Source organism: Alosa pseudoharengus, unplaced genomic scaffold (genome assembly GCF_046254945.1).
Source record: "Alosa pseudoharengus isolate Yale_2024_CS ecotype anadromous, Long Island Sound unplaced genomic scaffold, YU_APseudo_1.1 YU_APseudo_1.1_scf_22, whole genome shotgun sequence".
Classification (NCBI taxonomy): domain Eukaryota; kingdom Metazoa; phylum Chordata; class Actinopteri; order Clupeiformes; family Clupeidae; genus Alosa; species Alosa pseudoharengus.
This window is the reverse complement of record NW_027468680.1, coordinates 25872180-25897269: the sequence shown is the minus strand read 5'-3', so window position 1 is coordinate 25897269 and position 25090 is coordinate 25872180. Positions and strand designations below refer to the sequence as shown.

At 45.2% G+C, this 25090-nt stretch overlaps 1 protein-coding gene across 1 annotated transcript in view; it reads right to left on the bottom strand.

The window, feature by feature from the left end:
• mboat2a (membrane bound O-acyltransferase domain containing 2a) overlaps positions 1-25090 on the bottom strand; it is a 56850-nt gene that overhangs the window by 4939 nt on the left and 26821 nt on the right. The window contains exons 2-12 of the mRNA XM_076299503.1: positions 24407-24552; positions 19734-19811; positions 11494-11589; positions 10496-10551; positions 7230-7284; positions 5406-5589; positions 3512-3704; positions 3063-3166; positions 2839-2903; positions 2471-2603; positions 528-679 (exon numbers count right to left, since the gene is read on the bottom strand). Coding sequence (XP_076155618.1) covers positions 528-679; positions 2471-2603; positions 2839-2903; positions 3063-3166; positions 3512-3704; positions 5406-5589; positions 7230-7284; positions 10496-10551; positions 11494-11589; positions 19734-19811; positions 24407-24552 — 1262 coding nt within the window. The remainder of the gene's footprint in view (positions 1-527; positions 680-2470; positions 2604-2838; positions 2904-3062; positions 3167-3511; positions 3705-5405; positions 5590-7229; positions 7285-10495; positions 10552-11493; positions 11590-19733; positions 19812-24406; positions 24553-25090) is intronic.

Below are 25090 nucleotides of genomic sequence, written 5' to 3'. Positions count from 1 at the left end.
CTGTCTCGTTAACGAGAGGAACGCTTAATGCTCCCTCTCCTTCACTCGCGCAGCCCACCCTTCCTTCAGTGATGCACAGAACACAACGGGCGCAGCGGAGCGCTTCACTCAGTGATATTACAAAAGGCCTGTAGGGAGGCAACAAACTTTTCAGGGCTGCTAACTTTGTGACCTCAGTGAGCCAATGTACATGATATGGTGGGATGCTTTCCTCCAAAATCAACATTTCTCTGTTTGTGTGTGTGTGTGTGTGTGTGTGTGTGTGTGTGTGTGTGTTTGTGTGTTTGAAGACAGAGGTCATTTCCTAAATTGTTGTGTTTTTGGATAGAGACACCCCACTATATAAACATTATATCAGTTGATTTCAACCCATGCATATGGCAACCCTCCTCATGACACTAACCATGACCATCACAAAAGTGTTTAGCAACATCCTCACTCTGCCATTTCACAATGATTGTGGAACTAGCGGTTTGAAATACATTATAAATGCCTTGGCAAGGTCAAGAGGTAATGTGCATGCTCACCTGTAGAACTTGAGCGAGGGCCCCACCGCTAGCAGCACGAAGGGCACCACGGTGTAGCAGATGGCGATCTGCGTGCCCGCCCACGTGATGATGTCGTAGACGAGCCTGTTGGTGGCCGTGCTCTGGAAGAGCGGCCTCACGTTGTGCCTCACCTGCACACAGGTAAGAGGACGGTCGTTAGGAACATGCCTACCCCATCATAACATTTCTATCATCAGATAGATACCCGGTATAACAGGTTGGAACTTATTACATGTGTAAACATGTATATGACGTACACCAACCTGCACATTTCCCCACAAGCTGTCCTTGTCAATCTACAAATGTACCCCACTGTGCTGTTTCGCCAGACTTCCAGCTAAATTTGACCTAACAACAACCACCGCAATATATTACATTTATTTAGTGCTTCTTGGCACCCAAGTAACTGTCAGTAACTGGAAAATCAGTGACCAAACATCCTCATGTCAGCAGACAAGATAAAGGAGGGTGACAAGATCTTGGCAGTGACATGTTAGGCAAATTTCAGTACATAAGCCGCACTTACAACTGGAAACATACAACTAGTCTCACTAACCATTGAATATTTATTTCCTGATACTGTAGCAATTCTGTGAATGCATCCAAAACGATAGTAAAAAGTGGGTTATGTTTACAGGCCCACATTTCCTTTCAATGTCCCCATTTCTCAACTGTCCACTATGTTATTGTCTGCATTTTACACAGCAGAAAAATAAGGCCCTTTTCCCAGACTCCTGACACTAATGAGGATGGATAGGGAGTTGGAGGGCTAACAAGGGGCAAGAGGAGCTCAAAGTAGCGATGAAATCAGAGAGGACCACACTGAGCCCTTTAATACGAAATACAGAACCCTTTTTTTCGAGAGGTAGGCCTATCCGAGAGCAAGAGAGCGATGGCATCACCGAATGACCCAGTTTTCGGAGCAGAGAGAAGCAGAGTGAGTGAGCGAGTGGGTTTTAAAGTTACTAACAGCGATCATTACAGGATGACTTCGCTTCAATCATCTCCACAGAGTGGAAACGGATCGCGGAGATGACAATCGACCTCAGACTTTTCTGCTGATGCCACAATAATGGGAAAATTCTACTTTTTTTCAAAAGTTTTAGAAAGCTTCTCAGCCTGCATTAATCTCCATCTTCTTACACCACTGCTGCCCTTTCGTCTCATTTCGTTCAGAGAGCCCCTTTAAAGAGCACTTTAAATCAAGAAGCTTTGAGGAACCTCATAACCTCATTTTCCAATAAAGACTGAAGATTCAGAATAGAATAAAGAATAAAGATTCACATGAAGAGTTAAGAAATGGACAAATTCGACAAGCTACAGACTCCACCCGTCATTCCATTCATGTGTTCCTTACTACAATGATTTTTTTTTTTATCATGCTTAAAGCCCCTCCTCACTGTCTATCTCTGTGTCTCCCCTCAAAAGGCCCAGCCATTTTACTGTCTGGTTTTAATCAGCCTCTGCTGTTACTTGTCTGCCTCCCCTCGTTAAATCAGCAGTCCATCAGCTCTCATTACCCCCTCTGTCAAGTGAGGGACTGGGCCTCTGGCCTACCGCTAACTAATGGCTGCAACAGAGCTTTTACAAGCATGCCTTTCCCAGGCGTGTCTCAGACTGATAGTGTTTTATACACGGCTGTAAAATGCTGTATTACACATAAACACATCCGTTTTTTTGGATCATAAAGAGTTATGGATACATCTACCATTCTTTAGTGTTAGAGAAACTGATACACAGAGAAACTGTAAATGTCAAACATTTGTGATGCATTTAAAATCAAGGGTTTTGTCACACTATAGATTCAATGCTATGGATTCAAGTTTGTTGAGCTTTGATCCATGTCCCTATAAAGGTCAGACCTGTTGTGTCCATTTGAAGCTGTGCTAGTGTGTGTGCACATGTATACGCTGAATACTCACTGCCCGTGCTGCCATGGTCATGGCGATGCCAGTGAGGAAGGTGAGGTAGTAGCCGGGGTAGACGCCGTGCCACACAGCGGACAGCAGGAACGTGGCCGCCGTGGGGTTCATGGGACAGCGCTCGTAGCACACCCTGAAGAGACGACCACACACACACACACACACACACACACACACACACACACACACACACACACACACACACACACACACACACACACACACACACACACACACACACACACACACACACACACACACAATAGAGTTAGTACTGCTGTGCAGGGTGCTTCAAGCTGATTGCATTATGTGCCAACTGAGATGTTCCCACAATTGCTCAAAGGAGATAAAATTAAAAAAACGGTCACCTCTTAAGCCAGAGGGCTGTCTGAATGTTCCAGTTGTCCAAGAACATCTTGAAACTGGTGGCGAACTGAAGTTTCAAAAATGGGAGGGGGGATGGGTAAGTTAGAAAAAACTCAGTGTGATGCTTCAACACATAAATCATGTGCCCAGAATTTATTCCAAAGGTTGGTAGCATTCATCTCAAAACACTTAATGTAACATTTCATTGTCAGTATTTCTTTCACACCTCTATGTCCATTATTCTGAGGTTTGATATTAAGTCCCATCTTGGCGTGCCGTCTTTGTTGTAGCCATTGAAGCCAAATCCGGCAGCATTGTTGATGGCGTCAGCTGTTAAATGGAAATACAATAGACCAATTAACTTAAAAGCTAATTATAGTGGCATGTCGATTCTTTTCAGGGCAGTCATTGAGCACAATGGAAAATTGTCTAATTGAGACTGTAGTTACTTCAGCTAGCCAGTAGAGGGCAGTACAATATCAGGCAAAAGGAGAAGCACAACAACGTTGTCAATCGTGACTGTGCATAGCTTTTTTTTTAACAACACAAGATTGGTGGCTATGTCAACAGAACTAAAGGCAGTCATAAATCTCTGTGTATTTTTCCAATACATGCAAAGTGGATAAATAAAGGCAGCACAGGTCAAACCGTTAGAGTGCTCATCGGGGCACCTACCCAGTGTCCAGACAAAGTAGTACTTTGGCCGTGTGGCCAGCATGGACAGGTAGAGGTAGATGACCTGGACGTAGAAGGGCGAGGTGGCAATGAACGAGTCATCGATGACGTGCTCCACCGGGCACACCCTGAGCACTGCCAGGTAGACCCCTAGTGAGACGCCACACGTGCCCAGCTTTCTGATGACATCGTTCTGTGAAAAGAGCAGATGAAATGACCCACATGATCAATGCAGTTCCCACAACAAGGCCTTTTCATCAACTCATATCAATTGACCTGGAACTAACCTGTGTAAAACAAGTGAAGCATTCATTCATTCATTAAAAAAAACATACTTAAAGTCATTGAGCAAGTTCTATACAGGTCACAGCAGATTCCACTGTGATCTTTATCAGTGAAACAGTACTTAGTCATTGCTTCTTTTTTCCCACTGATCTGGGCAGTCTTTGCTCATCCTAACCATGGTGTCAGTAAGCACAGGTCTGCCTCGATCTATACTAGTCTACTAGTGCTTCTCCGGGCCCTCTGGTGCAGGCCTCCTCTGGCTGCCTCCCTTCATCTCTCCTGGAGAACGGTACCCAGGGGAGTCGCGCTAAACTCAGCTCAGCCCAGGCATGATTAAGAACTCCTCACGTGAACACGCCAAAAAAAGACATGAAAGTTCAGAAAGCACAAAAGGAAAACTGTCATCTCAGCATACCCCCCTCCCCACACACACACACACATACACACATGAGGCCTCATACTCTGCAAATAGCATGTAAGTACAGTGCAATTAATTTGAAGTCAACTCAGCTATCAGTGGCTTAATTGGAAAGCAATTAAAAGCTAACTGCCTGATGTGGAATGATTCCTGGGGGCACAAGAGTATGGTTGGAGGTGTGTGTGTGTGTGTGTGTGTGTGTGTGTGTGTGGAAAGGAGGGGTGTTTAATCATAGCTGACTTAATGGTCAATGAGGTCTGGCAAGGGCACAGAACAGCACAACTATTCCTCTGCATAAAAAAAGGTGTTGCAGAATGAAGATATAAAATGATGGTGGCAATCAATCATGGGGTGGTTTTAATAACGTCCTCCCTCCACGGGACACACGCGGAGGGCAGCGAGGTTGGCGCCGAAACAATAGAACCTGAAGATAAGACCTGGGAGCGGCACTGGACCAGGAGAGCCACAGCGGGATGAGAAAAATGGAAAAAAGCGCTGACCACGTATTCACACGTTTGTGTTGTGTCAAAACAATGAAAGAAGGCCTCCTCACGCCTGGAATAAAGCAACCCCCTCTTCTCACCAGGACGCAAGTGACCTTTCGTCCTCTCTGTTGTTGTTTGCAAACGGCCTCCTCTATTCTCTCACAAAGCTAAGGTATGCATAATCATTCTCCTGACCCGGAGTTAAGTAAATATGCTGGTGGGGCGAAGCAAGTTTTTCAAAATATGCACACTCGAGGACTAAAGGAAATCTGAGACCTTGAGAGATATTGAAATGTAGAAGCTGTGAGATCCATAACTGTTCAGCTAATTCAATTATCTCAGCAGACCAGTTGCATGTAATTCAATACAGAGCACAGACAAAACCTAGATTCTGTTGCATTTGCTTGAAAGTTCTTGAATCTAGTGACCTGGTCATTACCTCATGTTTTCTCTACTATTCAGACCCATTTCTAAAAGGGCACACTTCTATAGTTTACTGAACAAGTTCTGACAAGATCCCTTAACAGTTAGCTAGACTATAAGTAAATCCTAGGTTACTGGTAATGCCGGTTTCCCAATGAATAGCACTTGCTCAACCCACCTTGACTTTACTCCCTTTTTAAAATGTTCCATTAGGAAAAACTGGTGCCTGGTACTTGGTTCTATTATAGTGACCGATTCAGACAGAGGTACTTGTGGTGCTTGCCTTGGGCGATGGCTCAGTCTGCTTGTACTTCCCATTCTCCTTGCCATTGGACTCCAGGTGTTTGGGCTGGTAGGCCGTGCCCTCCACGAACGCCACATAGTCATTGTAGGAGCAGGTGGGGCCTGCCAGGATGCTCATGAAGTTACAGTTGTAACTCAAGTACTCCAGTAAGCTGGGCATTTTCCTGCCATACAAAAGGTCAGACACATGCAGCTCATATAAATAACAGTGTAAAACATTACATATGAGCATTATAACTTATAAGTATAATACCATATAAATCAGGTCATATAAATAACAGTGTAAAACATTACATATGGGTATTATAACTTATAAGTATAATACCATATAAATCAGGTCATATAAATAACAGAGTGTAAAACATTACATATGGGTGAATATGAATGCATAAGAAAGCACAAAAACACAAAGCGAACTGTCAATCCAAAATAAAACCTACTGATGCCTCTTTCAGACATTACAGGGTGAGCACAAGCACAACTGCCATGTTTCATTCTATTTCATTAGTACCACACGGTGCATTTAAAAGTAAAAAACAGAAACAGACAGGAAAGAGCTCCTTCAAGTTCTTGTTCACCTAAAAAAAAACAATGTGTATGCGAGAGGTTCAAACCAAGAGATTTAATAACCAAACAACCTTTTTCCAGTTCGGAATTATTTTAAAACAAAATGAACAATTTGTTACAGTTGCATGCTACCAGATTACCTCTAAAATTGAATTGAAGTCAGTGGGCTTCATCACTGTGAGCTGATTAAAAGTTGTTGTTGTTGTTAGAGCTCTAGACTGCAATAAGGTTTGAAGATTCATGCACCATGCATTAGTCGCATGAATGTAAAGAATGTGAAGGAATGGAAAGGTAAGCTTTATGGATGGTGAAGTGTTCAGCCAAGACCATTATCCCTTTGAAAGGTAATTGCTCATCTCTCACTACCAGAGAGTGGGTGGCTCTGAAATGTTGCTCAGCCAACTCACTGTGACTTGAGCAGTGTTTTCCTGTTCAACCACTAAATGTGCCAGAGAAATAATGCAGGTGTTACTATGGAAATAATAACAAGAGGAGATGATTGCTTAAAAAAAAAAAAAAAAAAAAACGACAATCCATAACAGACTAAATCAAACAGACACAAAAGCACAAATGCTGCACAACAGAAACATTGGACTCAATCCAATGAAGATGTCATGTGATGGTGAGTTCATCTGAGACTTGACATAACACAAAGAGTGTTATAAGCATTTTAATTAGCCAGAACAGAGCTTGTGATCTTGTCTCACTTTTTCCCCCAGTCTGACACTTCCCTGCGAGGACACCATGCGGTGCAGTGTGAACGTGTGGTTGCCAGGCAACAGCTGTGAATCCCCCTGTACGCAACTTTGAACTGGTCTGCAGCATTTCCAGGCTACTGGGTAATAAATGCTGTAATTGTGATCAATATGAGCAGCGGAACAAGAAAATAGAGCAAAGGGACACAAAATGATGATCTAGTTGCGCTTCTCGTTCCAATTTCCCCTGCTGAACTCATCACCTAAAGGCATGCAAGCGTGACCGCCCGGCCTAATGCGTTGATTAAGCCAAATGTATTAGTTTGATTAAAAGTCCGTCTATAATTCAGCATTTTTTCCACCCAAAAATGACTGACTGTTGCATACAAATTTGTAGGATGGAAGAAGTTGATTACTTTTAAATACATGTCAAGTCACTGAAAGGGGACAAGGCAAATATTGGCCATGCCTCTGAAGGGTGGTATTTCAGTAGGTGAACTTTTTCAACCTGAAAAGAGCACTAACATACCTGTGGCACATACCTTACAGCAAGAATCTTCTGACTGGGAGTCAGTTGCTCCTCCTTACACGCCAAGCCTGGTTGGAGGGAGCGAGAAAAACAGAGAGGGAGAGGGGGGAAGAGAGAGAGAGAGAGAGAGAGAGAGAAGGGGGCAAATTAGGAAGGAGGGATTGGAATATAGAAAGATCTGTCACATTACTGAAAGGTGTACATCACAGATAACTGTGAAAACCCACTCCACCCAAACTATGACGTTATTGCTCATCAGAAGTTTGACACAGCATCCTGGGCATCCAATGTGTGTGTGTGTGTGCGTGCGTGCGTGTGCATGAGAACGAAAGAGAGAGACAGAGGAGGGGAGAGAGTACCCAGGGTGATCCAAGGCCACAGCGACTGGGCACCTCCTCTCCTCCTCTCTGGCAGCATCCTCCACTCTGGGCTTCCTTCCAGTCTCTCTCTCTCTCTCTCTCTCATCCTGTCTCTCTCCCACTGTCTCCCTCTCTCCCCTGTCTCTCTCTCTCTCTCTCCCCCTGCCCCTCTCTCATCTCGTCTTTCGGTCTCCCTCTCTCTTCCCATCTCTCCCTCTCTGTCACACTGTTTCTGTCTCTCTCTCTCTCTCTCCCAGTCTCTCCTACTGGCAAGGCCACATGAGCATCTGTAACATCTTTCAGAGTAACGTCACTCTCACCCGGTGTGTCCACCCAGACGAGTAGATGAGGGTGGAGAGCCGCCTACAGCCTCTAGTCTGCACCACATGACCAGTCCTATGACCACTCTTGACGACCCCCATTACAGCAGCACGAATGACGCTCGTCCAGTAACTGGGCCCACAGTGGCTCTGTGTGGGGTGAGTTTATGAGCGTTTTCATGTTTTCATGTGGAACCAATATGTTCCAGTGCGGGGGTTGAAGGTGGGGTGCTGTAGTCGTTCAGCACGCTGGCAGTGCTGAGATTGCTATGGATTGTTCCATCTTCTCACTCCATCATAAAGAAAGGGGAGGGAGGAGAGTGTGTAACCATCCCATCCCAGAGAAGCTGTATGTGGGGCACCTGGGGCTCTGAGGCACACACACACACACACACACACACACACACACACACACACACACACACACACACACACACACACACACACACACACACACACACACACACACACACACACACACACACACACACACACACACACACACACACACACACACACACACACACACACACACACACACACACACACACACACACACACACAACTCTGTACCCTTACTCACACTGCAACAGTGGGGACCAATGGGAGCTCATCCACTGAGAAAAAGAAAACTAACATCGGATGCCATGAGCTCCGAATGCTCTTAGCACATTTCTACAAAACAAAGATAAAAGGAGATCTTATAGCTGTGTAACACGCAACAGCAGGACAAATCTGTTTTGCCTAAATACAGCTGAGGAAAAAATAGGAAGGAAAATGCATTCCTTTCTTACTGGACAGTTAAGCTTGAGCGAGAGAGAGAGAGAGAGAGAGAGAAAGAAAGAAAGAAAGAAAGAGAGACTGAATCTGAGTTTAGTGCCTGAATCTACAATGACCGCTCAAACTCCGTCTGTCAGAGCATTCACCCATCTGACGTGGGCACACGACAAGTTTGTGTGTGTGTGTGTGTGTGTGTGTGTGTGTGTGTGTGAGAGTGATTCCCCATCTATCAACACTATCATGCTGATAACGAGATTAGCCACGTAATCAGCTTCCACGCCACTAAATGGCTGGTGCTCAATCATGTGTGACCGACAACAGCACACACAGAGTCCAGCCTCCACCCACAGTAGCCTCTCCTCCACTGTGGCATCTCACAGCAGCATCAAACACTGCAGCAGTGCCAGACAGCAGACTCATCAATGTATTTATATCATATTCATATACAGTATCCAGCATAAAGAGGACCCCATAGACATAACAGGCAATTCATTTTCAACAGTAGCCTATATCACACATTCATATTTTAAAGAACAGTACTATTACGTAAGTATTACTGTTTGTTTTAAGTCTGTAGTAGGTCTAAAAGAGGGGAATGCTCAATGAAACCTGGTAACCGTAGAAAGAACGGTGCTGATGAGAGGACACAAGCCACCAACCCTTTTGTCCAATTAGCTCAAAAGTGATGACGATGTACAACAGGAAGTGGAGTTAACCCGTGGGGGAACGGAGGTGAAAGTTGAAAGGTCAGAGGTAAAACAGGGGGATGGGAGTGTGAAGTCTGATGCTCGTGTGATCTCAGAGCACCCATCCCCTGGGCTGAGCTAGCTGAGGACACAGCGGAGGGCCCACTGTGGTTGCATAAGCTCATTAATGCACATCAGTGAGCATAACATGGCATGTTTACTCTCTGCGGGCTTGCACAGCGCTTCCAGTGGAACGCGTCAGCAAGAGGAGGATGGCTCAGAGTCTGCAGGACAGCTGTCTGGTGAGGTAAGAGATCTGAGAACTGCTACTCTGCCTCAACCAGCATTGTGCTGGCACGTCCAAACACACAAACATTAGGAATGCTAATGCTAAAACAAATAGGAGATGCTACGGTAACGCATGGCACCTACAAACAGAAACTTGCTGCCAGGCCCTTTTCTGTGCCAGACAGAGAACTCCTCAACAATTTAACTACATCCTAAAACATCCCAATTTAGTCCTGTGGCTCCAGCCAAGTCTATATTTTGGCTGATTTTAAGGCTGCATTAGAATTAAAGTTCTGTAATGAGTTTCTGTGGCCTCTGACCAATGCTCCCCCTCACACTAGATCTTCACTCCGAGAAAAAATAACAATGTCTTCCCCAACCCTCACAAGATTGACCAGAACAGGCCTCGAGTCATAATCACTGTAAAACCAGATGTTCCCATTGCATGTGAAACAAAATGAGGAAGTGCTGACTCGACAAAAACCCCAGTGCAGACGTCAGAAAATTATAGGAAAAGCCATCTAAATATTTAAAATGGTGTGCTGAACAATCTTGCACTATTGTGGAACGCAGACATAGATAGAGAGAGACAGAGAGAGAGAGAGAGACAGATATAAGAGAGACAGAACAAAGAGAGAGACAGAGAGAGAGAGACAGAGAGAGATAGAGAGAGGGATAGAGAGAGAGAGAGAGAGACTTTTAAAATGTCTGTTTATACCAAGGTATGTTCCTTCTCCCTTTTGTCTTTCCAAACGGTGTGTTCTCTGTCAGATTCTTTCCCCCCTAGGATCCAGTACAAACCAGCAGAGCAGACAGGTCTGATAAAGAAAACAAGTGTGCGCTTACCATCATGGATCTCAAACGCTAGGCTGGTTATCTTCTGTGTGATGACCATCATGGGCCTACACAAGGGAAAACACAAGCCTGCCATCAAAAATCGCCATTTCATATGGATGCCTAAGCCATCTGTGCCCACATCACGGAAATTCTGACACACCAAAATCCTCAAAATGGAAATAGTTCCCATTTCATCCTGCAGGCTTCTCAATTTTGACTTCTGCATCGACCACCATGGATAATATGGCACTAATTGAAAAGCAAGCCTCTCTTTAGCATAGAGATGAGGACAGAATCCCCCCTGAAAAGCCTTTTATCCTCCTGGGGCTCTCAGGAGCAAGGCGTAGGGTCTTTAGCATGCTGCACGGAGGGGAGGACGCAATCAAAAAGATGGCCTGGTGCTTTTCCAGTAGTTTCGGTCTCCTCTTTCTTTCATATTCAGTCCTCTACACTTCTTCTTTCTTCACATATCTTCATCTTTCCATTCATCTCCATCCCACATGTCACCCTTTTTTTTTTTTTTTTTTTTTCACTGCAGTGGGTGGTTATATCATAGCGGTCACTTTTAGCCCTTCTGTCTCCATCGCAATGTCATGTATTATTCAGACTCCTATTATATATACACCACTGACATCCTGAAGCCATCAGCCATACTGAGGGCTTGGCCTCTAGGTGAATCAGTGGAAAATAACACAGCATATGAGGTCTCTCAGACGGAGCTCCAGACCAATGTAAACAACCAAAAAACGAAAAAAAGATGAATGCATCTTCATGTTGTGTGGGTGCAAATAGACCAATTGTGAATGTTTTCAAAGTCGTGAGTTAAAGGACTGGTGGTTTTGGTGATCTGTGATGCTATTGAATCTTGATTCTAAGATATCAAACTTTAAAGGGCATTGACAGATTTCCTTCATTATATGACTCAGGGTCCTTCATTAAATGCTCTGAACTAGAGACCTGTAGGCATGTCATGACCTGTGCAATGAGCTTGGACGTTCATTACTTACCCAGTAAAATCTGCGGAGTACATGCCATAGTCGAAGACATAGACACGGGTGATTTGGCAGAAGGTGAGGTATCCCAGGGCAACCACAAAACAGTACCTGTGGAGAAAGAATGTAGTTTTAACTAAATAAACAGAATTGCTTTTGCACATATACAATTTTTCATACACCCTGAAACCCTGAAATAATACTGAATGCATGAGATCCAGGCTCCAAAACACCAAGAGCTCATGCAGTGGAGAATTTATCACCATCATGCCACCTGGGGAAACTGCTACATCAGGCTCCTCTCTACACTTCTCTGTGATCAATCATTACACTCCAGAAGTGTGCGATAGCTTTCACCATCCAACACCTGGGGGATGCAGGAGGGAAGGCTGGCAGGGAGGGAACACAGCTGGTACAGTTGGCGCAGAGGCAGCCGAGTAGGGAAATATGGTTTACCACAATACAGAACTTATTCTTATTCGAAAGATCTCCCTGCTTTCTGACACATTTTTGTTTTCAGTCTAAGGCATTCTATAGTGGCGTGTGTCGTGTCTGAAAGCTGAATGATGCAAAAGAAAAGTATTGAACAAAGACTGAGAGAGAAAGAATCGCTACATGCAATGTCAATCCAGGAAATGAAAACAAAGGGCCCAAATCGTGGGAGGGGGGGGGGGGGTGGGGGGGGGGTGCTTTCACACCAAAATGAAACAATGCCTCCCTGATGATACAGCGCCATCTGCATCGTGCTCTGTTAGCATTCGTCTCCACCGAAGAGAAAGCTGTGGTGAATGAAGAGGGGACTCATAATTGTATCTGTCTATGCCGTCGTTCATTTGTACACCTCAAAGGGTGAGAGAGCTTGCCGTCTCAGGCTGAGGGGTTACTCTGATAACAGCCTGGGGGGGGGATCCAAATGGAACCAACTTCTCCTTTGTCGCAAACATAAAACAGCACAGAGTCTATTGATAACAAGGTTACATCTGAGAGAGGAAATCCATTTAAAAAGCTGGAGGCGTCACAGAAACACTTGCTCAGATGTGGGGAAACATGCAGAGAGAGGCAGAAGATCTCAAATCTGGATTACAATTTCTCACACGCTGAGAAAGAGAAATGAGATACTGGGCCTCAGCAGAGGAGCCCTTTGCTTTGCTGTTCTTCAGAGAATGATTTGTCTGTCAGCTCCACATAGCATTTCTTTCAGTCCTGCACAACCTCTTGCTGCAGATAAAATAAAAGTGTGTGTAATATTAATGTTATTCACGGCCCCCAAAAAGAGCCTTTGTTTGGAGCGTTTCTGGGGAGGTGGGAGCAGATCCTAGAGGTCTTGACCAATGCTGATGAACAGCTGCAAACAGCTGCAGCGACCTCTTGCCTCCTACTCCCCAGCAAACACTGCCTGTATTGAGGTTCTGAATGGGCCGCGCTGTACGAATGTGCTTATGTGGGGTTGACGGCTCGCCCAGGGATGAACCGTGCCATTGAAGATTTCCTGCTGGAGCGCGCCGATGATGGCTCAGGGGGGTGGGTGGGGGGTGCCCAGGCCCTCCCTCTGTCTCTGACAAAGCGGGCCTAACACTGCAGCGATCCTCCATGCCATTCAGCTGCATTCAGAGCAGTGCCTGTCCAGCCAAGACACTGAAGGCCTTGACAAGGGAACGACCGAGTGCAATGCGTGCCCGGACACCCGGCCATGAAGGGTCCCCATTCTTCAGTACAGTAAAGGGAGAATGTGCAGAGGTTTGGACGTGGACTCGGGCTCACCGAGTTCACTGAAGGAGCACAGAGTGCAGCAATGGCGATCATCCTTTCCCAGCTTGTCCAGAGTTGAATGGCAGGAACAGACTCACTAAAACTGAAAGGAGATCTGGAGTTGTTTTTTAGTACTTATGTAGAATATGGCAGTGTCTTCCCTAATCATTTAAAGAAACTAGATGACACAGCACTCTGAAGAGGAACATTAGGACTTCCTATATCAAAACATTAATTATAGTAAGCCATAGCATCAGCAATGAGTCAATGACCACCATCTCAGAGATATTGGGTCAACTGGTGATATATCTTCTCAACTTGACTGAAAAGAATGGGGTGAAAAAAATAATATCCTGATACTTGGACCAAACTGCACCTTATAATTAAACAAGTAACAGGAAGGAAAGGAATATCAAGTACAGTGAACTGTATACAAGAAACCAGAAAGGTCCTCCCTTTTAATCATACACCAGCTGTCAAAACTACAGACTTCAAAATCATAATCATCTGTCTGAAACTGGATTTCTAAACTGATGAAACAGCTTTAATGAGTGTTTTGTGTCTGTGGTGGATGAATATTGTCATCAAAAACACACGCACACAGGTGTGACCTATTTGTCCTTCTGTCACAGTCACGTCTCCCAACCATCTGTAGGGCACATGTGTTTGCATGGTTGATCAAATATTTTCCTGCCTCAGACACACACACACACACACACAGACACACACACACAGACACACACACACACAATGTCTGCCATAACATGCATTATAGTTTCACAGGGAGAGATGCTGAACTAGAGGCATTTGACAAAAAAGCTCAACATTTTCATCTTTGTCTTAATTTTTATCCACTGAAACCCAACTTAAATGGTCCCAAAGATCCAATGAATGAGTCAATTATGCTTCAAAATAACCTGCCACTACTTCGCTACACATTAGCTACCACTACTAACATCAAGTTCTGCAATCTTTCTACTGTGAACATGTGTGGCAGACAACCACACACAAGAGTTTATTCATCTGTGTGATCATTTTGGAGGTTGTAGTCTGGAGGTTTTAGTAAACACAAAGGTGTTTCTGTGAACGAGACCTAGCTTCACTGATTGGAATAGGATGGTCAAAATCATAGAAACACTTCCAATCTTTCCCAAGTCCAATGCACCTCAACAGCATCAGCAGCATCGGCATCAACAGCATCAGAAACAGTATCATCAACAAGTGTTGATGGTGATTGGTCAATGATTTTAAACAAATACTGAATATTACAACCTTCATGGAACTGATGGACTGATGTTAGGAAGTCTGTGTAACTAATAAATTGGCAGCAGAGTGTATACACACACACACACTCCACTCCACAGCATGGGGTAGAGTGCAATCCTGGCAAAGAAAAAAATAAATCGATTCCTTACCAAAAAAAAGGGAGGGGGGGGGGGGATCAATGGACTGTGCTTGTTTTAGCACCTTTAAGAGAGTCCTACAAGAAACAATTATGCTTCTTTACAGCCTGGTATGCCACTCAGGAGCACATTGGCTGGGCACAGAGCTGAGCGTGCCCCACGATGGCACACTCCCACAGCGTACAAGGAGCACGTGTGGCCCCCTCCCAAGCCTGCTCTGCTGCCTAGCCTACGCATGTCAAACAGAATACAGTAAGATCTTGGCTTGTTAGCGACAGAGCCTCTTTGATTCTTCCCTGTTACATATGGAGCAACGAAGCAAGAGTCTGCACACCAGGGCATCATCTGGGTCTGTCTGGGGGACAACTGGAGTGGATTACAAAATGAGACACCTGCAATAACAGTCAGCCTGAGTTGAGGCTGCCTTATTGCTGGCATTTAAGCGAAGTTACTCGTCATCTAAACAAATTGAATTTTCCACCTGATCAACAGTATATCTGGAGCAACTTCATTAGGATTAGGAGCTACTTTAGATAGAATAACTGGAAGAGACATCTTGGTTTGTCAGAAAGAAAGATGGAAAGAACAACCCTCAAGTAGGGTCTATTAAATCCAACACTAGAGAACTGATGTCACTAAACAGACATGAGAGAAATGGTTCTGTCAGAAACAAGTTAGAAAAGACCCCAAGATCCCAGGGTGGCGTCTCCTGCAACATCATTAGCGTCGCAGAGAGAAAGACAAATGGCCGCAGCAGGGCTGCTCTTTCAGTCAGAGATGGATTGGCAAAGAGAGAGAACCACATGTTCAGTATTCCAAAAGAGTAGAATGTCGACTCCAGTGCCTCTGTGCGCACTGTTCAAATACTGTCTCATAACACTCTAGAGTGCAGCACCATCTGCACAAACAAATACAAAGCAAAACACCCGCGTGCATGTGGGAAACTCAGATGGACATGTCCCCCTCTGGTTTCATTTTACAATCAGATTAACAAGACGTGACTCAAGAGAGCTTCTTTCCTCTCGTCTACACGTCCTCTTCTCCTCCCTCTCTATTCCCCCTCTTCTCAGTCTCGTCACAAGCGTTGTTCCATCACTCGTGCCGCTCATCTCCACTAATTAGCTCGGTCATTAGTTCGTGCACAAGTGCTCGTTGGCTTGCAGTCATACTTGATTAAGCACAGTAATGGAAATCAGTGCAGTCAGGGAGGGAGGGGGGGGGGGGCACCTTGATTACAGCGCGCCACAAGGGTTGGACAATCGATAGCCCTTTTCGACCCTGCAGCATTACTGCGACGGCGAGAGTGAATAATTGCTGTGTAACATATTAATCATCGGGTGAACTTATTGCCTTTGTCTTCCAGCCCCTCCGCAATCCAAACAAAGTTGCAGTATCCGGAATGCAACAACTGATGGCAACTTATTAGAAATTAGCATCAACCAGCAGGGGGAGCTCTGTAGTCTGTGTACAAAACAAGGGCAGAGCGCTACAGTACATCCAGAAGGTTCTGTCAGCTCTCGTTTTACACGTTCAACAAAATGCCTAGGGTTCCAGACAGAAGTGGCACCATATAAAATCCCCTACAGCCATAAAAGACAGATTAACACACAGCTACATGCACTACTGGTTTATTACTTCAGTGGACTGGACTGAAATGACCAAACAAGATCATCTTTCCAATATAGCACTGGCAGTAAGAGAGAGTGGGAACAAGACAGAGAGGGGCAACACAAGTGGCAAACACCCAGGTTCCTTTTTCAGCGTGTACTTCTCGCAGCTGCATTGTTTGTAGAACTGTAGCACGCACAAGGTGGGCCCAGCTAAATCTCCACAGAATCAAATTCAAAAAGGCTTACTGCAAACAATTATATATTTTCCCTCAGCGTTTGTCATGCTCTGTTTAATTTCTGTGGAGCAAAACGGTCCAAACAGCCTTTGGACCGTTTCACTGTTATGTGGCTTTTGTACCTGCTACATGTACTGTATTACAAAACAAGGAATCTCCATTGTAGCCATGAGGAGTGGCTGGACAGAGGCAGCGAGACAAGATGAATGAGTAGGAGAGGGGGAGGAGAAAGAGGAGGATAGAAGAGAGGAGGAGAAAGGGGTGCAGGGGAGGTGGAGGAGGCAGAGGGGGAGAGTATTAGAGGTGGAGAGGCCCTGCTTTCAGCCAGCTGGAATGGGGCCCAGACTTCCCTCCAAAAGAAAAAGTATTAACCCTTTCACGGCTTTCAGTCACAAAAGGAGGATACTAATCAGAAACGTCCTCCCCTGATTATGCTCACTTGCTGCTTTCATGGCTGATGAGGGAGATGTTACGTGTGAAGCTTTTCAAGACTTTTTTTTTTTTCCCCCTCACAGCACAATAGCGACACTTCAAAACATGCCTGGTGCCTTTAATCAGAGTGAGAGCTCTGTGGCTCTCTGGGTAGCTGCCAGGTCAGATCGGCTAATAAAAAAGGACCCGCCTGACCCTCTTTACGGACGCACACACACACACACACACACACACACACCTTCTCTGCGCTTCTATTCCTCTACCTCTTTTTTATGCAATCTTTTTCCTCATGGGTGCTGCGCTTTGCTCCGCGGTCTATTAGAGGAGCATGGCTACCTCTGAGAGCCGAGGAGGCACACTGTTCTTCTTACGCGCACACGCGCACACACGCACACACACTCTCTTTCCCATGGCATGGAATGGGTGTGTCTACAACTTGCTTCCACTCCACAGGGATAAGGATCACACCCAAAAGGAGTACAACAAAAAAGGAAACAAACCTGTGAAATCCATGAAACATGTGGTAGGATATTCAGGATATTCAGGATATTCAGGATATTCAGGATATTCAGGATGCTTGAAATTACATTAGGCTTATGTTTCCATAAAGAGTGAGTGGTTATGAGTTTGGACAAGTACGTCAGTCTTGTGAACAGTCTTGGTGACGAGCCAAAACAAAATCTTGAAACTGGGATGAACGAATGCTTTTACTTTTCCTTCGCCATCTCCACCCCAGATATTCGCAAACACCCGACGACACAGACGCCTGCAGAGCACCTGTGTTGCTTCATTAGCATTATTGCCGTGGCTCTCTGTTTCATTGAGCACACCTGGGCTCCATTCAGCAGGGGGCATCTCTTCCTAGCGTCCCCCACAGATGGAACTGAAGTGAGAAGTGAGCAGCAGCTGCTCTCTCAACAGCTACCACCACCCCCCCATCCCCCCCAGTCCCCAATCCCTGTGCCTACTCTCTGTGTGTGTGTGACTAACCATACCACACACATGCGCACACACAAACACACTGGCAGTGCACACAAGTTTGCATGCACACACATGCACACACACACACACACACACACACACACACATACATACACACACACACACACAGGCAGTGCACACAAGTTTGTGCACACACACACACACACACACACAGGTAGAGACTTTGGACCTTTTTGCTCAAAGGTCTCAGTGGAAGACGAGAGGGAGCACTGAATGTCTCTGCTCACTCAGCGGAGGTTGAGTTAAAGGTCAAACACTTGCAAATGTTTCTGCCATGATAATTGCACAGTTATGTAAATGGTAAAGGCCAATGGCCTCGAAACTTGACACTGCATTGCAACCCTGTCATACTTTGACAGGGACACTTCAAACCAACTTTTGCGAAACACAGACTCTGACCAGAACTCTGGGGGAGCACCCACTTTCAGGTACAGTACAATGTTAGCAAGAGGCATAACCCGGAGATACTGTATGACCCTGTCTGCAACTGGCAATAAAACTTGTTGAACTATTAAACAAATGTCATCTCTGTGAACGAACACCCTTGGGACTTTGTTCTGTAATTTGTTTTCATTGGGGTACCAGAGTGCATTCAAGTATTAAAATTCAACTGTGTGCAGTGTGTTATACTATTTTAAGGCATTTAAGGAGTTTTCTACCCAAACAAACACACCTGTAAGCCTGTCTTAATTTTAAAAGAACACATTCTCAGGCACACTAAACCCCTAAACACACGCCATAATGGATTTGGGTCTGTGTTTCCACAACATTTTCATTTAAATTCCTGCTAGGCTCAGTAATGCCTCCTTCACCTGTCAAAACACCTGCACATCTACCTCCCATCAGCATCTACATTTCCCTGGGAGAAACACATAGGTCACGCGCACAGACACAGACACAGACACACACACAGACACAGACACAGACACAGACACACAGACACACACAACAGGCAGTGGCAGATTAACTTTTCATTTGGTTATGATTGGCATCATGACTTCAGCTCTGGCCAATTTCATGTTTGTATTAAGTGTAGTTATGGGGGTGAGCAGAGTAGAGTTATATTCAGGGAATTCCCCGCAAGGGACAGTATCTACGGCTCACAGTCTAATACACAACACAAATACAGACAGAGTTTCTCAGGGGTGAAGGAAAGGGGAGACCTGTGTGTGTGTCTGTGTGTGTCTGTGTGTGTCTGTGTGTGTCTGTGTGTGTCTGTGTGTGTCTGTGTGTGTCTGTGTGTGTCTGTGTGTGTCTGTGTGTGTCTGTGTGTGTGTCTGTGTGTGTGTCTGTGTGTGTGTCTGTGTGTGTGTCAGCTAACACGGGCTGTGGGCCAGCGCGTCTAATCAACATGGAGGGTAATCATCGCTGATGTGCGCCAGCAGTGGCCAACCCTTCAGCTGTCATGAGCATCAACACTGCCTCAGAGGAGGAGGGGGGGAAAGAGCAACGGACTTGTCACACCACAAGACAATGAGCCAACCTCACGATACTTCTGTATGAGGGCAATAGGACATTGACCCAACAGAACCAATAAAGTAGATGAATCAGAACTTAATTTGTGAGGGGGAGACAACTCTAATTGGCTGGTGTACAGAATCTTTAAAACAGTAATATCAGGATAGGCTGATAGGCTACATGGAAAAAGACAGTCATGTGATGAGTCTCTTATCTGCCAAGCAATCAGGTTTAAGAAGTTGATAGCCAATAGGTGGAACCAGCTTATGCGTAGGGCTAGTGATTTTGTGCACCATTAACCTTTGATGCTTTGATTAGAGCTTCCAGACTCCCCTACGGAAAAATACTGAACTCCGGACACTCACTTGTGCATGTGCTCCAGACCAGCGAAGATCATGATGCCATATGTGACCCCACTCTGGACCAGGAAGTGTAAGGCATACCTGCAAAAGAAAAACAGATGGGATGAATTTGGGCCACTATGCAAAATAACATGGCCTGATATGTCAATTAGCATGTCAAGGAGCATATTATAGATCAGCCTTTTTCACACTTCTTTTACCCTTGTCAGACATGTCAGACTTTGGATGGATGGATGGATGGATGGATAGATGGATAGATGGATAGATGGATAGATGGATACTTTATTGATCCCTAGGGCATAGGGCCCACCCACATGGTCATAGGGCCCACCCACATGGTGACATTTTGGCAAGTATTTCCTGATCGGGGAAACTTTGGTTTTCTTTATCAATCGCGGTTCTGCGATTTCTCTATTTAATTAGTCCGCTGATTCATTATTATTATCAGAAGAGTGACAGCAACATCGGACATAATTTGACATTCCGCAACACCGTGGACCAGCAGTCTCCTCATTTGAGAAACACAATGATTAGATCACAATGCATGTCTGACATCTTAAAATGGCCATGATGTACATCCAGTCTAACCCATCATCACATGTAATGTTCCCATTGTGATCTCAATCTAAACTGTATGATCACTGTGAGCCTGTTTCCTGACATTAAGGAGCTCCCCACTAAAAACACAGTCAGCTATGCCACCTCTCCAACCACACCTCTCATCAGCACCATACTGGTCTTGCCTGACCCAAAAGAATGTGAATAGAGCAGGGCACTGTTCAAATAAATGTATCACACTGTTACATAATAATTGCCCATTAAGTCATAAAAACCTGGTCAGGAAATGCCAGCCACGTCCATATCCGGATCATACTTGTTTATTATCCAGACTTTATCTCGGTCCTGTCCACTGACCCCTGTGGTTCTGAGTCTCTCCTCTCTATCGGAGATCAGGCACAACAAACAGAGGCTGACCTTTAAAATCTACTGATATTACAACAGACAGCATTGGGGTGAAGGGCAACACCGCGACGCCAGCAGCAAGCAGAACAGCAGGACAGGCCGAAATCTAAAAAATGACAAAACAACGGACTCGTCACACTAAAAAATGGGACCCCAGTGGCCAGTGGCACCACTGGGCGATGTTCTAAATTTCGCCGTCTCATTCATCTTTAGGTCGGGAAACGAAGAGTGCGAGGGCAGCGTCCTATTCTAGTTTGATTTATCTTGTGCTTATTTGAAGGTCATCTACAGAGAAATGAATGGGTTTATCTATGTAGAGCTTTAAGCACCAGTATGTAGAAATTATCATTTTTTGAAGTATGTTTAGTAGGAAATCCCTTTTTGGCATCATCTTCAAATTCATTTTGATGGTATATGGTCATGTGAAGGATGGATAAACACACCTAATATTCCCACTATCCACTTGGGCTGTGCAATATCTAGTTTAGTGGTCAGGGTTGGAAACCCGATGAAAATGTAAGAAAAGCTTTCCCAACACAATAATGCAGACTAAATCGCACAAAGACAGCAGCAGCATTCTAGCAAGCTGCCATTGCCAGTGCGCGGTTATTGGTGTTCACAAAGTTTCTGTATGTTTTAAGGCAATTAGCCTAGCTTGCTAGTTATAGACCAAAACTACTGCTTTAAAAACACCAACAGTAAAATCTAACAGCAAGACCAATCTTCTGGAGGGGTCTTCTGTTGAAGAGGGAGAAGGTGATATCCAGGGACATCATACAGGATGGAGGGCATTCTATAGTTGAATCCTTACCAATCGTGGAAAATAAATGATTCCCACATGTTTCTTTGACCAACGAAAACAATAGCCAGGTGACCGGAGTCAGAAAGGAGGACAAAGGAAAGGGAAGCATAACAGGATGTTCCACTGCCAGACCTTACACGTCAAAGGCTCAAGACCCAGAGGGGATTGCAAGCAGCAAAGAGGCCGAGACACATAGCCATCCTAAAAATACACCACCATTTGTATAGTTTTATGGAGGATGGCTGCTGTGTGAGTGATGTGCCATGCTTAGGTTTCATATCCATCAGAGCCGGGCAGTTTTAATCCCCTCTGCCCATAGCACGCTTCCGTCGCTCTGTGGCTTAATTGACCATGCATCATGCACTCATTCAAACCATGGCCCTTTTGTCCTGGGCCTCAAATGGACCGGGTGCCTGTTCACTGAGCTAACAGGAGAACGCCACCCAATCACGCTCATCCTACAGTGGGACCAGTGGCCCCAATGTCACCAAGAATGTCCACTTCAACCAGAGAACCACTAACAAAGTCAGTACGTTACAAACTCTCCCCTAATAAAAAGAGAACTGACTCCAAGTTCAAGAGTCTCATTTCCTCTCTTGATGTGTTCCTCCACATGACAAATCTAGAACCCCCCCCCGCCGTGACCACAGTCTGCTTTGAACAAGATAAAAATAAAGAAATCTCTGTTCTGCAACAGCACAGTCTTACTGCTGCTGATTCACCACAACATGACCACTATATCATTTTCTCCTCCAGACTGACTCACGTCACACCCTCGAGATCCATGTGCTTTATGACCAACTTACAAAAGTCTTCTGACACAGCACCGCGTGAAGAAAAAAAACACCAATTCAAAAATGCATATTAATGCTACCTCGCAATGTGCATTCCTATGTTCAGGGACAAGACCCTACCCCAAAGTAGGAGTTCAAATAAACTGCAGTTATAGGAACTGCAATCGCCCCCAATTCCATACAGTGCAAATCTGTAAACGTTATGGGAACTACAAAAAGTCTCTTCAGTGTGAAGAGCCTCACGACAAACTCAAAACAAATAACCAGACTGTGACTCTAAACTGTTGCAACTTCATGATGAGAATCCAGAATCCAGACATGAGAATGACGCATATCTAGGTTTAGCATGCCTTAAGAATCTGCACTCACTTTTGGTGCCGAAACAAGGTCAATCCTTGTTTCCCTATGGACCCTTTCAAGAGAGTTCCATTATCAGCATCATAGTTGGCCCCACAAGACTTCCTTTTTAACATTCCATATGTTATCTTAATGCAGAGGAAGTAGATTGGGGCCCAAATAGAACGTTCAAGCATTGTTTTTGTTTTTATTGTTGAAAGGGGCTATTGCCAGGCAACTCAGCACACAGCTCTGCTAGTGTGAGCCAGTCAGCTGACTGGCTCCTAGTGGATCCCCCTCCTGGGTCTTGGCCGTGGGCTGAGTGGGACCTTATTACAGGCAGACGGCGCTGCTACCTGGGGCACTGCACAGGCTGGATGGGTACTGGGACAATATCATCAGGAAGCTACTTGCTCTGCCTGGGCATTTGTGAATTAAAAAAGCAGGCCACAATCCTTTTCACAAACCATGTGTCTTAGGTTCAGTTTAAGAACAAAATTGTTGTACACTCAAGGTGTTTATTTACCAGAGTAAATTTATGACACGGTCATATTTCAAGATTATATCTCACTAATAAATCACAAAATGGAAAAAGGCAACAGACTCAGCTACAAGTAGGGCAGAGATATACAAAGCACACCAGATGGGAATTGTGTTTCTGTAAAACAGGAGAGGTGTGGAGAGGATGTCAGCGGCGTGATGGATGCGCTTGCCAGGTTCGCCAGAACCACGGGAGCTCGGGCGGTCTGGACGGTGGCAATCAGCGTCCATCATCCCTAAAGCTGTTCAGCTCTCGCGCTCCCGCATCCCCCCCCTGCTCACACGCACTCACACTGCTGCTCGCAGAGCGCGAGAGCTCAGGAGACGAGCGAGGCGAGAGGAGAGGAGAGAATGTGGGTCACTGTGGACTGTGCCATGCCGCCACTGCGATGACCAACAGCCTTGGGGGAGACTGCCTGAATTACCTGTGCTGAGTGGTTCTGCCATTTCGCATACAGTATCCAATGATGTGTGAACTCCGTGACCCCTTCTTATTTTTCCCCTAAATATCCACTACTGGGATATTAAGGGTAAATATAACATGAAGGCTCATACATGCAAGGTTTCTAACACTACATTCTGGTGATTGAGAGGCTGTTCAAATGCATAGTTAATGTATAAATCACAAGATAATCACTTCCATGATCAGTGTATAGATTCTACAATAGATGTAAATCACAGGAGTCATCTCAAATTGATCTGGTGTTTGCACTCTGTAGCCTCAGTGGATACACAGCCAAGTTTCTGGTTTCAACCTCATAAAGACACACTCTGTATATCTACAATGTGTGTGTGTGTGTGTGTGTGTGTGTGTGTGTGTGTATGTGTGTGTGTATGTATTATGAGAGAGAGGGGAAAAAAGTCCGCAACACCAGTATATGCTCCCAAGTTATAGTTTATTTACCGTGACGTTTCGGGCCAACTCAAGCCCTTCATCAGACGTCTGCACCCAGGATTAGATTGGGATGTGCGTGCGTTTTTTCCTCTTTATACTGTGTGTATGTATGAAACACACTCAGCACACAGTCATACGCCATCTCAATTCAGAGTGCTGATGAGCACGAAACCAGCTCATACTGCTGTGCGTATAATGTTTCACACATCCTTTGAACATGCCTTTGAGGTGGATGGCTTGCTGCCAAGGTACAGTGACCTGCCTGCACCGAGATCAGCCATTTAATAGGATATCAATTACCCTCCATATCGACCCGTAGGGGTGTCTCGATGAAGTGCCTACTTACCAGCCAAAGCAGAAGAGGGCAAGGTAGAAGCCCAGGAGGGTGGCCACCACATGGCGGACAAACGGGCTGGTCTTACTGGGGTGCAGGTAGAGCCGGAACCAAAAGGCCATCAGCAGGGCAAAGAGCTGGCAGACTACAAAGTTTACCTGGGAGGAGAGCAGAGAGACACACATCATTAGGTCTGGTGCCACAGAACTGGCAGAATGCTAGCTAAGTAATCATTTCCCTTTGCGATTACAAAGGAGTAGTTATTTGGTTGAGAGGGTTTAAGGTCTGACCGTGATCCATGTTTGAGTCCTGTTATGAATCCCTAAGGACTACAGGGAAAACTCTGTGGGATTGGTGGTATTGTGATAAAGGCCATGTTCAGACACGCAGGGGTTTAGCCTGTTACCACTGATTGCTTAACTCACACATTGCACTTGACACACACAAAAGGCACTTACACCAGAAAAAAAAAAACAATCTACCCACAAACACTTTTACCGCAAGGGAAAAAATTGACAGAGCACAGCAGCTATCGGTGATTGATGAAAACTCCCTGATATCTTCACCTGCTTCGGTCCTTTGTGCCTCCCCAAGAGTACACACGGCTCAGAATGCCAACACACTTTTCTCCAGCCCACAAGGTTAGTGTGTTACTCATGCCACAGTGCTAGGCCGGGCCTTTAGCAGGGCTGGCCA